The sequence below is a fragment of the Talpa occidentalis genome, unplaced genomic scaffold (assembly GCF_014898055.3).
Source record: "Talpa occidentalis isolate TD23 unplaced genomic scaffold, MPIMG_talOcc4v2.1 talOcc4.9, whole genome shotgun sequence".
In the NCBI taxonomy this organism is placed as follows: domain Eukaryota; kingdom Metazoa; phylum Chordata; class Mammalia; order Eulipotyphla; family Talpidae; genus Talpa; species Talpa occidentalis.
Window position 1 is genome coordinate 29276455 of NW_023605305.1, and position 14371 is coordinate 29290825.

Below are 14371 nucleotides of genomic sequence, written 5' to 3' on the forward strand. Positions count from 1 at the left end.
GTGCCAAGCCGAGCAGAATTATTCTTTCTATACTGGGTTTGAGCAGGAAACAGTGCAAAAGTAAAATTTCATTTTACCAAATAGCCAACACCTGCATTCAAAATAATAATCAGAAGAGAAAACAGAAATATAATAAAGCAAATAGACTAAGATATGCAGTCAGTTTATATCTAGAATACAAATAAACTCTTCTCCTGCTACTTCAAACTTACTCTAATGGACAAATTCTCTTCATCTTTGGACTGAACTCTTAAGTAAATCTCATAGAGTCCCCATCCATTTCAATCACAAGAATAATCTCGTTTGTGCAATTAAACTGTCAGCTCCAGTATAATAATAAGAACATCAAATAAATCTTGTCCTCTTGAAACATCTCCCTCCATCACAGCTCAATAACTCTTTGGGTCTGGAAGCCAGTGGTGGGTGAGAAGGTTGTGTTTGGCTGCATATTGACCTGCTCCTCCCTTACCCAGTAGCTGCTGTTTCTGATCCTTCCAGAACTGTTCCCCAGAGGAAGTAAAGAAGAAAGGGGCAGATTTGCAAATCTGATCTTGCTTATGAGCTTGGCTATTGAGTGCCTCCTTTTACTCTCACAGAGTGCATTCTGTGGTCTTCTTGGAGATTCCCTCACTGGTGATTCATGGGGGAGGGCAATTTTTGGTCTTAATGAGAGTTCCTTTCAGGCGGGTTCTGGAGAGCTCCCTCTTCCTGGTTCACTGGCCCACAGGACACACTTGGACATTCTTGCCTTGTACGTGTTGCTGAGTCACAACCTCTCCTATCCATCCTGTGTTCCCCAAATTCGAGGGGGCACGTGTCAGATCATCCCAGTGGTCCTCTGAAGCCCCCTTTTACTTAAGATGTGGGGGTGCCCTCCTCCATTCTCCATGGTACCCCACATTCCTACACTTCTCTCTTAAGGATTATTTTTTTTTCCTCTCAAAACTCTTAAACCTCCTCTCTTCAGTCCTTAGCCTTTCCTTATAATACACTCGATTTATATCATTAGCTAAATGTAGCAAAACCGGTTTTCAGAAACCTCCTGAACAACCTTTACAAGTAGTAGAACATCCCACGGTATGAGGATATTTATACTTGTTTGGTCCCTTTTCTTATGGGACCTCAGCTGATCCGGAGGCAGTTGGAGTCCCATTACAACATTCTCTGACCTAAGCCAGTTGGCAAAAAGCTTAACCTGATGCTGATATTTCCTGGGAACAAACATCAAATGGGAAAAATACATCAACAATTACAGACTAGCTATGGAATCTCACTTCCCTTCTCTGCCCCGCTTGGTCTCACAGGGAACAGCTGAGTGAGATGTCTTACACCACAATGTGCATCAAGGAGTCGCTCCGATTGGCCCCTCCCATCCCATCCGTTTCCAGAGAACTCAGCAAGCCCATGACCTTCCCTGATGGACGCTCCTTGCCTGCAGGTCTTTGCAATCTTTTCCTAACCAGTTCCTATAGCCTGGGATCCTGGGAACCACAGTGACAAAGACTGGCAGGCTTCTCATCTCTTGGAGAATTAAGAAGACAATCTTAAGGATTGTGCAGCTATTCAGAGCTCGGTAGCAATGAGCAGAATCAGATGTGGATTTCAGAGACTTTCCCAAAGGCCCATAACCATTTGAGCAAAGCTATGCCCAGAACCCATGTCTCCAGAATCCTAACCCAGGGTTTCTTCTACTGTAGGACATTCTTGCTAAGATAATCCTTGTTTGGCTGGTTTTGAGCCCCACATGAGACATCATGCGAGATAAACACCATTCTCTAGAAGACCCAAAAGGGGTCTTTGGCTTCATCATTGTTGTAGCACCCTGAAAAATATACAAATATACTGAATAGCTTATGTAGAGCCTCCAAACACATTATCTCATATTTTAAAACTGTGGAACATGATCTTAGCAGACACTTAAATGGTGCTTTCCAGTTTAAAAAGCATTCTCCAATGCTTGTGGTATAACCAGAAACCCACTGTGAACCCAAATGTGCAGTGAGCAGAGCTGGAACTTGCACAGAGGTCCTGCAGCTGGAACCCAGTGTCCTGTAGAACAGCACAGTGTTTTCAGCAGGGGAAGAAGGAGACAGAGGGATCACAGGAGACACCTTCCTTTTCTGCTTGGGTGTTCGGTTAACCCTTGGAACTAGCTAACACCCTCGGAACTAGCTAACAGGGTTACTTGCAGCAAACACCAGCAGCTTATCACTTCCTGTGATTTTGTTAACAGATCCAGAATTAATTTCCCAGAATTATTTCTGGTAACCGAATATTCTTCTAATTCTCCTCTCTTTTTTTTAATTACCAAAGCTCATGGATATTTGCCCAAATTCTCTACCTCCCATATATGACTAGCACCAATAAAACTTGTCATTGGATCCACTTAATGGAATTAGTCCTCTCCTTGTGAACCAAAATTGTCCCCAGGACTTGCTTTATATTCATTAACAGATAAGGAATTTTCAGAGGCAGAAAAGAAAGCATAAGCATGGGTTATTTTGCCATGTCAATAGGATTCTTAAGATCGAATCAGGTATTAAATAAATCATTGCTTTGAAAACCGAGGGGCCACCCATGTCTCATCTTCCTGTGAGCATTCACTGCTGGCATCAGCTACTGAACACAGAACATTGCCAGGAGCAGCTCTTGCCCTCCAAGAAGAAAAGTCTTACAGAAGAGCAGTGTAAAAGTAGCCCACAACTTGCTTTTTCTCATGCAATCTTTTATTTTCCTTCCTTTCTTAGGAATAACTGTGGTTCTCAGTATTTGGGGTCTTCACCACAATCCTACCGTTTGGGAACACCCAAAGGTATAACTCTTGCATGTGAATATTTCAGAGATCTAATACTGTGCAGTTCACTTATTGTTATCTATGCATGGAAGCGGCTGTCCAGTTAAAGCAGCTTACACAAAACAAACAAAATAATAACCAAAAGTGTAAATCTTTTCCTCTTCCCCATTTTTACTTTTTCCTTACTTTTTTTTCAATATTTTTACTTTTATTTATTTATTTGTTGAAGATTTATTTATTTATTTATACAAGCACTGGGTACAGTCAGAAGCACGGAAGGTGAGAGAATTCACCAGAGCCAGAAGAGGGAACAGAACAGGCAGAATGACTGAAATACACTGCTGAGGGGAGCAGCAGGCGTGGCAGGAGAGGTCTGCGTGCCATGTGGGACCCTCGCCCAGTGGCTGGGGATTGAACTGACACTGCAGAGGCTGCGGGCAGCTTCGCAACCCAGCGCTCAAACACTGCGCCACCAGGGAGGCCCTCAATATCTTTACTTTTAAATGACTAGATTGGCATAATGTCACATAGTCTGCTCTAACTTATCACACTCTGACATCAGCCATTTACCTGGAGAGCCTATCAAGCGCTGCCCTGCATATCTGCATGAGTGTAGACTGCCAACGCAGCCATTCAAGCAACTCACATGCCCCTTTGCTGGTTGTAACAGTCAGGATTCTGGGAGGAAATCAATGACACTCTCTCTGTGGGAGATTTGAGGAGAATTTTATAAAGGAATTATGTACAGAGATATGGGTGGGGTCCAGGAAAAGCAAAATGGTGCAGATCACTGCAGAAGTGCTTGCCACTTCTAGGACTGATGGGACACAGAAGGGGGGTGTTACAGAACCTGGAGAGAGGTTGCTGCTGGGGAAGGTCATCAGACCAAAATAGTGGTCTTCAGGAGAGCATGCAGCCAAGCCTGATACTGTCTGGAAGAAGGGGCCCAGGAAATACATGTCTCCGACACTCTCTTTACCACACTACAGATCCCCAGTCAATGCTTTTTTCCCCCAAAGAAAAACACATAGAGGTCAGCTTGATTCAATGTTCTTGAAACTTATAGCACTCACAACAAGTATTGATGTTTCCTTTTACTTAAGCTGCTGGGGTTTAAGATCTCTTACATATAACGGGAAGTTGGAAGGCAAGTCTCAGTAGCAATGATCACATAATCACTTTGGTTTGCCTTCTAATCAGTGCATGCTTACCTCCAAAGTGAAAATAGTACCACTGGCTGTTGTATGTCTGCTTTCCCCTTAGTTTGGGTAACTAGTCAAATGGCAAAGCAGACCAGATCTGGAGGTCTAGAGTTACCCTCTCTGGTATGGTGGCCGGAGTGACTGCTAAGCATTTGAAAAGTAGCTAGTTGGAATAGATTTGCTAAATATGTAAATTACACATGGGATTTTGAGTTTTCCCCAGTATAAAAAATATAAAATGGGCCTCCCTGGTGGCGTAGCTGTTGAGAGCTGGGCCCAGTTCGATCCCTGGCTGCCGGCGAGGATCCCACATGGCGCGCAGACCTCTCCTGCTGTGCCCGCTGCTCCCCTCAGCAGTGTCCTGTCTATCTGGCTGTTCTCCCTGCTCTGGCCCTGGTGAATTCTCTCATGCTTCTGACTGTACCCAGTGCTTGTATAAATAAATAAATAAATAAATCTTTTAAAAAATAAAATAAAATATTTTCTTAACGATTATTTAAATTGATTACCCATTCAATGATAATATACTCTGTAGAATAAACTCTATGATTAAAATTAATATTATCTTCTCAAAATGTGGCTTGCCAGAACATTTGGAATTACATACATGACTCACAGTCTATTTCTGTTGATCTGTGCTAAGTAAGGACCTTAAGAAATAAGCTCGTGGTGTTTTGGGGATGATGGTGGTGTCACCTCTCGTTTCAGGTCTTTGACCCCTTGAGGTTCTCTCAGAAGAATTCTGATCAAAGGCACCCCCATTCCTTCCTACCGTTCTCAGCTGGACCCAGGTGAAGACAATGTTGGTTATTGAAAATGCACAAAAGTGTTCACTTGGCAACAGCTCACTCCCACTAGCCCCTGTGTTCCATAAATTCTTCCATGGAACCCTGTCTTCTTCCAGGGCCACAAGACACATCTTGAGCACCTGAAGGGGCCAGTTCATCTCACAAATCACAGTGCCATTCTGTATCAGTCCTATAGAGCCAACCCTTGGAACGTTACCCCATGGTGCAGTCCACCTTCATAGGCTCAGTGCAGTCCACCTTCACTGCAGGAGAGTTTTTTTTTTTTTAATTTCACCCTTCTTGTGGTATTATTATTTTTAAAGATTTATTGTGAAAGAATCCCACCCCATCTAATCAATTAATACATCTTTTACCTCACGTATTTATCATCTTTCAGTGCATTAGAAAATTTAAGTTCTGATTTCTTAGAAAATTTTCTTTTTTTTTTAAAGAAAATTTTTCTTTTTACATAGAGTCTCATCAACTATAGTCACTATGTTTTACATTCAGTTCCTGGTGGAGAAACAATTCTGTGAGCAACTTAGCTGCTACCTTGTTTAGGAGGGGATGGTCTTGGAGCCTCCCAGCTCAGGTCTTGCGGGAAACAGTGTAAATACAAAGTCCAGTGGTGTGTGTGGCATTTAGTGTGACAATGTTGCTTCACTGTGAATATCTTATCAGAGAGAAGAAACATCATTTCTTCAAGTCTTTCCTTCTTTCCCTTGATGTTTGCAGGAACTGCATCGGGCAGCATTTTGCCATGGTTGAGTTAAAGGTGGCCATTGCCTTGATTCTGCTTCACTTCAGGGTGACTCCAGACCCCGCCAGACCTCTTGTCTTCTTGCCCCAGTCTGTCCTCAAACCCCAACAGGGGCTGCATGTGTACCTGAAGAAACTCACCAAATGTTAGAGCCCCAAAAAAATATTCTAGATACTTGCTTTGAATTTAAAGTACAGCTATGGTCTAAGATGAAAAGAATGAAAATATGGTAGAAGGGGTAAGGGTCGGGGAATGGAGGACTCTGTGGAGCTGTACATTATCCAAAAACATTTCCAGGTGACACAGGGTGTTACCTAGCTCTATTCCTTTTTTTTTTTTATTGTTTTTAAAGATTTATTTTTATTTATACAAGAGCTGGGGTACAGGCCAGAGTTACGGGAAGGTGAGAGGATTCACCAGAGACAGAGCGGGGAGCAGAACAGGCAGTCAGGATGAAAGCACTGCTGAGGGGAGCAGCGGGCTGCTGAAGGGAGTAGTGGGCGAAGACAGGAGAGGTCTTCTTCGCCATGTGGGATTCTCCCTGGCTGGCCGGGAATCAAACCAGTGCTGTGGAGGCTGCGGACAGCTTCACAGCGCTGCGCTCAACCCGCTGCGCCACCAGGGAGACCCACCTAGCTCTATTTCTATATACCTTTGGGAGACTGTCAGATCTTTTCTGTTTGATTCAGACTATTAATGCAATATATCAATAATTTTTGCTACGTTACTTTATTGTCTGTTGGTTTTTAAAATGGTTCTCAGAATTATGTAATAAGTGAATATGTGCTTGCTATAAAGATTTCCAACTCTAGAAAAGTCTGCAAAGTAAAAAAATAAAATTCCTGCTTCACATAGCCCATACCTGTCCTAACCAATCCTACTATTTTTTTCCTAAAAACAGAATCATCTGGTGTGCATTCTTTCAGACTTCTATATATTTCATATTCACATGTGTGTGTGTATGTATTTTTGTAGGTGGGATCACATTCATATTGTTCTTGCATTTTTCACTTAATGAAAATACCTCTCATTCCTAGTTATAGGGATTAATACTAAACATTCAGTGTGCTATAGTATGGATGCACTATAATTTAGCTATTTTCCTATTATTGAATATGTAAGTTATGTTATACAATATATTTATTGTCCATTGTGTTTATGTTTGTCTTGTACTCTAACTAGTACATCATCTGTGTTTATTTTTCTATGGAATTTGTCTTTTTCCTGATTCCTATGAGTTATTTGTGCATTGTGGATAATAATCCTTGGTTGTAACTTCCCTTTATAATTTTCCCCATTGTTTTACTTTCTAAAAACTGTATTTATGTGTGTGTTAACATATGAAGCTTCTAAATTTTCATGAAGTAAATATATAAGCTTTTCTTTATGGCTTTTTGTGTTGGGGTTTTTTTTTGTATTAAATAAGACTTCTTTAGACTATTATAAAGATATTATACATATTTTCCTGGTGCTAACAACTCTCATGCAACCAATATGGGAATATTGTAATAATTTTCAGACTCATTTGATGTTTAAGTGCCTATCAGATGTGATAATCATCGAGGATTAGTGGATTAATAGACATGGCCCTAATGAAGCTTATATTCTAAAGTGGAAGATGGATAACAAGCAGATCATAACAAAGTGGAGTAAGTGCCAGGAAGGAAATGGGTTGGTTGAGCTAAATAGTAATCAAGGTGAATTTTCTTTACATCGGGTTGTTAGGACAACCCATCTTAAGAAGGAGACATATAAGTTAAGGCCTGAAAGATGGTAATGGAAGCCACATGTGCCTCCTGTTAACAAAATTATGGCAAAGAGTTAAACCATTTTAATATCCCCTGAAATAAAAGTAAGTATACTACCCCTACCCAGTGAAAGCAAAGTGATCTTGACTCTCTGAAATGATAGAAAATGAAAAGAAAGTGCTGGTCACATCAATAACATCTACTTTTTTTTTTGGTTTTAAAGAAAATTCTTTTTTTTTTAAGATTTATTTATTCATTTACACAAGCACTGGGTACAGTCAGATATTTATTCATTTATACAAGCACTGGGTACAGTCAGAAGCGCGGGAGGGTGAGAGAATTCACCAGAGCCAGAGCGGGAACAGAGCAGGCAGACTGACGAAGTACACTGCTGAGGGGAGCAGCGGGCGTGGCAGGAGAGGTCTGTCCCGCCATGTGGAACCCTTGCTCGTGGCGGGGGATGGAACCAGCGCTGCAGAGGCTGCAGGCAGTTTCGCAACCCAGCGCTCAACCACTGCGTGACCAGGGGAGGCCCTTAAAGAAAATTCTTTAATGATTTTGTAAGTGCTTAATTGCTCTTTATAAACTATTTAATCTGTAAGTGCTTTGTCACCCTTTGTATATTTTATTTTATATTTTTTTTACATCATTTTTCATTTTTGCACAATGTATGCATTTTCATCTTGGTTATATTCCCCATACAATTCCCACCCCCCTTATTTTGACCCTAATGCCTCCTCTACTTTAACATAAAAATCCCCAAATAGAGGAGCTTAAGCAAGATAAAAATGTCTTCCTCATAAAACAGTCTGGAGGAGGTAGGTGGCTCACAGCTAGCAGGCTAGGTTGCTCTGCAGAGTCTAGGCACCCAGCCTCCTTCTATCTTCTAGTCCTCCAGCTTCAATAGATGGTTTTTAGGTAATGATGTAAGGTAGCTGCCGCTTCCTACCACCACATCTGCCTTCAAGCCTGTGGAAGGATATAAAAAGGACATGAACTTTCTCTTTGGAAAATATTAGCTAGAGGGTGGCACCTCGTTTCTGCTCATAATTGCCCAAGATCTAATCATAAAAACCTAGTCCCTTATTTAGCTCAAAGGGAGATTGGGTAATGTGGTGCTTAGCTGGCAACCATGTGCTTAGCTAAAATTTCTATTTCTGTAGGAACGGAGAAAGGCTATTGAAAGGCTCTCTGCTACAAAGGCATTCCTGGACTGGCATCTTCACTTCCCCAACCTGAGTGAGGCTAGGTGGAGACACAGGCCCATAATCTAGTATTTAGTTCTTTATTTTTATGATACCAGCATTATTACTTATCTTTCATGACAAGTAGGCAGTACACCGATTTTTTTTTTTTTAAAGATTTATTTGTTTATTTATACAAGCACTGGGTACAGTCAGAAGCGCGGGAGGGTGAGAGGATTCACCAGAGCCAGAGCGGGGAGCAGAGCAGGCAGAAGGACCGAAGTACACTGCTGAGGGGAGCAGCGGGCGGCAGGAGAGGTCTGCGCGCCATGTGGGACCCTCCTCCAGTGGCCGGGGAGCGGCCGGGGATCGAACTGGCGCAGCAGAGGCCGCGGGCAGCTTCGCAACCCAGCGCTCAACCGCTGCGCCACCGGGGAGGCCCAGTACACCGATTTTTAAAGTTACTTCATTGAATAAATTTATCTTTTAGTATTGTGTTTACCCAACTTAGAAAAGCCAGTGAAATACATAAGCCAATTTAACACAGTTATAATTCAAACCATCAGATACATTTACAAATTAAACTTCAAATAGGATATATGCAACATTGACTCAGTTTCACAAAAAAAAAGTTCATAAAGTGTACTAGGATAATTTGACCAGTAAGTTTATTCCCAACTTTATATTTGTATATTTTATATGTCCAGTGCCATTTTGACTCAAACCCTGAGGCTTATAGTTTACATAAAGCAAACCCAAAGAATGAGTCATAGGTAAAGGACATTACCATTGAAAATAACCAAATATTTACACATTGAAATACAACATATAAAGTTCTCCATTTTGCATCCTGCTGTGGAATGATTATTGCCAAGTGAAATACAAAGTCACTTTCTTATAAATCATCTGGGCCTATCCCAATCTGGAGTATAGTTTCTAAAATCAAAATGGAAGAGTAGCTATTACTGTATAATTGGACATATTTAGGGTCAATGATGTGCAGCTGACTGTCAATAATTTACATTTAACTCTGCATGTAATCTGGAGTTTAGATATTTAAATGCCCTGCTGACAATGGGCATAGTTCTCAATTTTCATATCTAGACATGACCTGTTTGCATGTGGAAAAACCACAGAGCAGGGTCTTTGATTTACCCTAAGTCAGTAGCCAAGGACACTTTGACTGTTTACTTAATTTTTCTAGAACAGAAGTCTATATTTCCCTACGGGGAACTTTGTTTTGAGCCAGTGTTCATTTGAACATTTGCCTTTCAGCTTCGCTGTGAGTTTTTCTCCTTTCATCCTCTCCCTCAAGGCTATCCCTGCTCTTTATATTTTTTTAATGATTTATTTATTTATGCATACAAGAACTGGGGTACAGGCTAGAGTTGCAGGGAGATGAAAGGATTCACCAGAGATAGAGTGGGGAGCAGAACAGGCAGATTGATTGAAATACGCTGCTGAGCGGACGAGACAGGAGAGGTCTGCTGTGCCATGTGGGTCACCTCCCTGGCTGGGGATCAAACTCGGGCTGCAGTAGCTGTGGATAGCTTCAGAGTGCTGCATCTTAACCCCTTGCATCACCATGGAGGACCTATCCCTGCTCTTTAAGTCCAGGAGACTCTGAAAGCCTAAATAAGATACTATCGCTTTCTTTGATAATTTTTGAATCAGTACCAATCATAGCCAAGTTATGCATGCATCCTGGTTATGAAATATCCTAGCTTTGTCTTGGCTTCTTTAAAAAGCAGATTAATCTTTGTCATAAGCAGAAGTCAATTTAGATAGTCAAATGTAGTTGGACACATCCACTTCTTCCTTATGGCCCTTTTCCAGTGTTTGCTTCAAACTTCCTGTAAAATGCTTGTCATATGCCTTTAAAAAAATTAATAGACCAAAATTTTAGAGCAATTTTAGATCTATAGAAAAACTGAGAATTCCTATATGTCCTCACAATATTCCCCCTAGTTTCTCCTAGTAAATCTCGCAGTAGTGAATTACATTTATTACAACTGTTGAGTCATTATTGATACATTGCTATTAACTAAGTCCATAATTCACACTAGGATTCACTTGGTGTTATCCATTCCATGTGTTTTGACAAATGCACAATGACATGTATTTATTATTACAATATCTGACAGAATAGTGTTGAGATAGGAAGGGTCCTGGGACAAAGGACGACAGGACTCAGAGACAAAATGTTCTTCCCACAGCATGGTAAAAAAGAGGTTAAAAAATAAACGCAATGTTTTTCTTTTTCTTTCTGACTTGTTTCGCTGAGCATGATCCCTTCTAGCTCCATCCATGTTGCTGCAAACTACATGTGTTTATCTTTTTTGATTGCTGAGTAATATTCCATTGTGTATATGTACCACATCTTCTTGATCCAGTCATCTATTTTTGGGCATTTGGGTTGCTTCCATAGATTAGCTATTGTAAATAGTGCTACTATAAACATAGGGGTGCAGGTGCCCTTTGGAATTACTGTTTCTGTGTCATTTGGGTAAATACCTAGGAGTGGAATTGCCGGATCGTATGGAAGCTCTATGTTTAATAGTTCAAGAAAAATACTGGACGGTCTCACTCATAGCAGGAATTTAGAAAACCTAAATAAGAGACCAAGAAAAAGACTAATCAATTCAAAGTAAACCAGAGATACACTATGGAGGGGGGTGGAGGGAGGGGCGGGGAAAGGAAGGACTAGAATCAAAATAAGGGGGGAGGTGCAATTGTATGAGGAATATAACCAAAATGAATATGCATACATTGTGCAAAGATGAAAAAAGATGTAAGAATTATATAAAATAAAATATTTAAATAAAAAACATCTCAATGCAATAAAAACAAAAAATAAGGATACAAAAATAAATAAATAAATAAACCCGATGACTCTAGGATGGGAAACCTGTGGCCATAAATTTCCTCTGCCCATTGTCTTTAATACTAATTTTTCTCAGCCTCGGCATTCCTGGCCTGTCTTCCCACACCTTACCAAAGCTGGCTGCTGTAGAATAAAGGGAGTTCCAGACCTCAAAGAAATGAGATACAGACCCTGAGGGCAGACCAGTTCACACTGGTGCTGCAAGCACACAGCGTCTGTGAGGTGCCCACCTAGGAGGTGGTCACAAGCCCTGCACAAGCGCCAAGCTGTAGCTGACAGGTGCCCACAATTAGAAACAATAAATGAGTTTAGTTAAGTCTGCTCTCCTTGCTTTCTTGTCTAACAAAGTTGAAGTCCTTTGATCTCAAACCCCAGTCCCCAAACCTAGATAAGCTCTTAGCCCTGGCACCCTGGGGAGTCTCTCATGCCTAGAGAGGTCTCTCTTGAGCTGTCTTCCCTTGTTCTTTCATGCACACTTACTCTTTGTCCGTCCTCACTGGTGTCTGTGGAGGACTTTTCAGTCTTGCACAGAGTGTCTCAAGACGCTCTTCCTGGGCTTGGGAGCAGGGCCCACACACACCAACCATCCCTCCAATTCCCAGCTGGTGGAGCCATGGACAGCAGCTGGTTTGTTCCCAGCTTATCTGTTGGTGTTTTAGAGGGTAGCATTGGACCCAGACCTACTCCCTTGTCCAGTAACAGTTTTACTGTCATAAATAACTCTTTGCCCCACCTATTTATTCCTCCCTCCCCACCCCATCCTCTGGCACCCCTGACAACCACTAATCATTTTTATTGTTTCCATGGTTTGCCTTTTCTAGAATGTCATATAGTTGGAATCGTACAGTCCACAGCCTTCTCAAACTGTCTTTTTTCACTTAGCAATAAGCATTTAAAATTCCTCCATAAGCAAAGAACATGCAATAGAACAAGGACAGTTTGTTCAATAAATGGTGCTGGGAAAACTGGACCACCATAAGCAAAAGAATGAAACTAGACTGGTTGATGTCTATTTTACTATCGGATAAAAAATATGTTGAAAATGCAGAAGAAACATAAGAAAATCCATTTTTAACATTTTGAGATAATTTCAATTTGGATATTTTCAGTGTGGGTTTGTACTCATTCCTCCTCAGTGACATTCAACACAGACTCCCACTGCAGATGTTGAACAAATATCTGGAGACAGAGATGGGATTTTTTTGGATCATGAATGGGTTTTGATGCTTTTTCAAAGCCAAGTGTTACTTCAGACTGCAGATGTGCAGCTGCTTATTTACAGAAATTGCCAACTTATTATCTCTTTGTACTCTAAATTTTAGGAAAACAATATTAAATGATAAACATGGAATATATATATTGTTTAAATACATAATAAAATGAATGTAAAAACATGTTTTTAAATATTTTTAAATAAAATTTATTTTAAAAAATATTTTATAAAATAAATTCATCCCCCATATATTTCATGGTTCGATTGGCTAATTCTATCATTAAATAATATTCTACCACATGGAATAGAAACAAACCACAATTTCCCCACTTCCCTATTGAAGGGCATCTTAGTTGCCTCCTGATTTTGGCAATATGACCAAAGCTACCATAGTTTTTAACTCATTTGGGTTAATACCAAGGGGTACAATTGCTCAGTCATATGGTAAGAGCATGTTTAGCACTGTAAGACTCTACCAAACTATCTTCCAAAGTGGCTGTACATTTTCAATTCCTACCAGCAATGAATGAGAGTTCTTGTTGCTCTACATCTTCAACAGAATTTGGTGTCATCAGTGTTTTGGAATTAAGTCACTCTAATAAATGTGTAGCACTATCTCATCACTGTGAGATAGTAGTGATCTCTAATTAGCAATTCCTTTATGATGTGATATTGAACATCACTCCCTTGATTTCTGAGGTTCCTGGAAACCAGTCTGAAAAGACTACATACTATGTGATTCTAATTATATGACATTCTGGGAAAGGTAAATCTCTGGAGGTGTAAAAAGATCAGGGGTTGTCAGAAGATGAGGGCAGGAGGGTGTGTAAGCAGAGCATAAAGATTTTTTTTTAAGATTTATTATTTATACATACAAGAACTGGGGTACAGGCCAGAGGTGCAGGGTGGGGGGTCAGTAAGATGATTCACCAGAGACAGAGTGGGGAGAAGAACAGGCGGATCTACTGAAATACACTGCTGAGGGGAGCAGCAGGTGAGAGAGGAGAGGTCTGCTGCGCCATATGGGTAGCTCCCTGGCTGGCCAGAGATTGAACTCAGCCTCGAACAGAGGCTGCAGTTTGCTTCATAGTGCTGTGCTTAATCCCTTGCACCACCAGGGAGCCCAGAGCATGAGGATTTTTAAGGCAGGAAAAGGAATCTGTGTAACACAGTAATGGTAGTTATGTGTCATTAGACATTTCTCAACACCTATAGATTATACAGCCCCAAGAGTGAACCTTAATGGAATCTATGGAGTTTGGGCTATAGTGCTATGTCGTGAAGATTTGGTGATTGTAACAAATGTCCCACTGTGTGGGCCAGTGATAGTAGTGGAGGCTGTGAACATACAGGGGCAGACAGAGCATATATGGGAACTCTTGTACTTTCTGCTCAATTATGCTGTGAACCTAAAACTGCTATTAAAAAGTCCATTTTAAAAATTATACAGTATAAGGAAGAGAGATTTCTTACAAGAATGGATAAAGGTGCATGAAGGATGAACAGATGAGACTCTGGTGGACATACCACTACAGAGTCTCCAATGGGGTCCAGCTTGTCATGCATTCAGCCTCTGTCTGAAAATCTGGTTCTTCTGGAAAGCAGGCCAGCTGGTTGACATGCCAATAATTTTTACCCTGCAGACTCAGTCCCTTCCTGTATCTTTCTGCTTCCCTGAACATATTATTTGGAAGAGTCCAGTGTTGCCCAAAGGCATCTCCCTTGCATTTATGAGTGACCTGGGATAGGAAGCACCCTCAGTTCTCCCAGACTTCTATGCTCAGCACCTCTGAAAAGG

General features: G+C 41.0%; 1 protein-coding gene across 2 annotated transcripts in view; it reads left to right on the plus strand.

The window, feature by feature from the left end:
• Window positions 1-6518, plus strand: part of LOC119237233 (cytochrome P450 4X1) — a 33181-nt gene extending 26663 nt beyond the window's left edge. For both annotated transcript variants that reach the window (XM_037501360.2, XM_037501359.2), the window contains exons 9-12: window positions 1305-1438; window positions 2748-2812; window positions 4705-4787; window positions 5520-6518. In XM_037501360.2, coding sequence (XP_037357257.1) covers window positions 1305-1438; window positions 2748-2812; window positions 4705-4787; window positions 5520-5694 — 457 coding nt within the window. In that variant the 3' untranslated portion in view covers window positions 5695-6518. The remainder of the gene's footprint in view (window positions 1-1304; window positions 1439-2747; window positions 2813-4704; window positions 4788-5519) is intronic.
• The last annotated feature ends 7853 nt before the right edge of the window (window positions 6519-14371 follow it).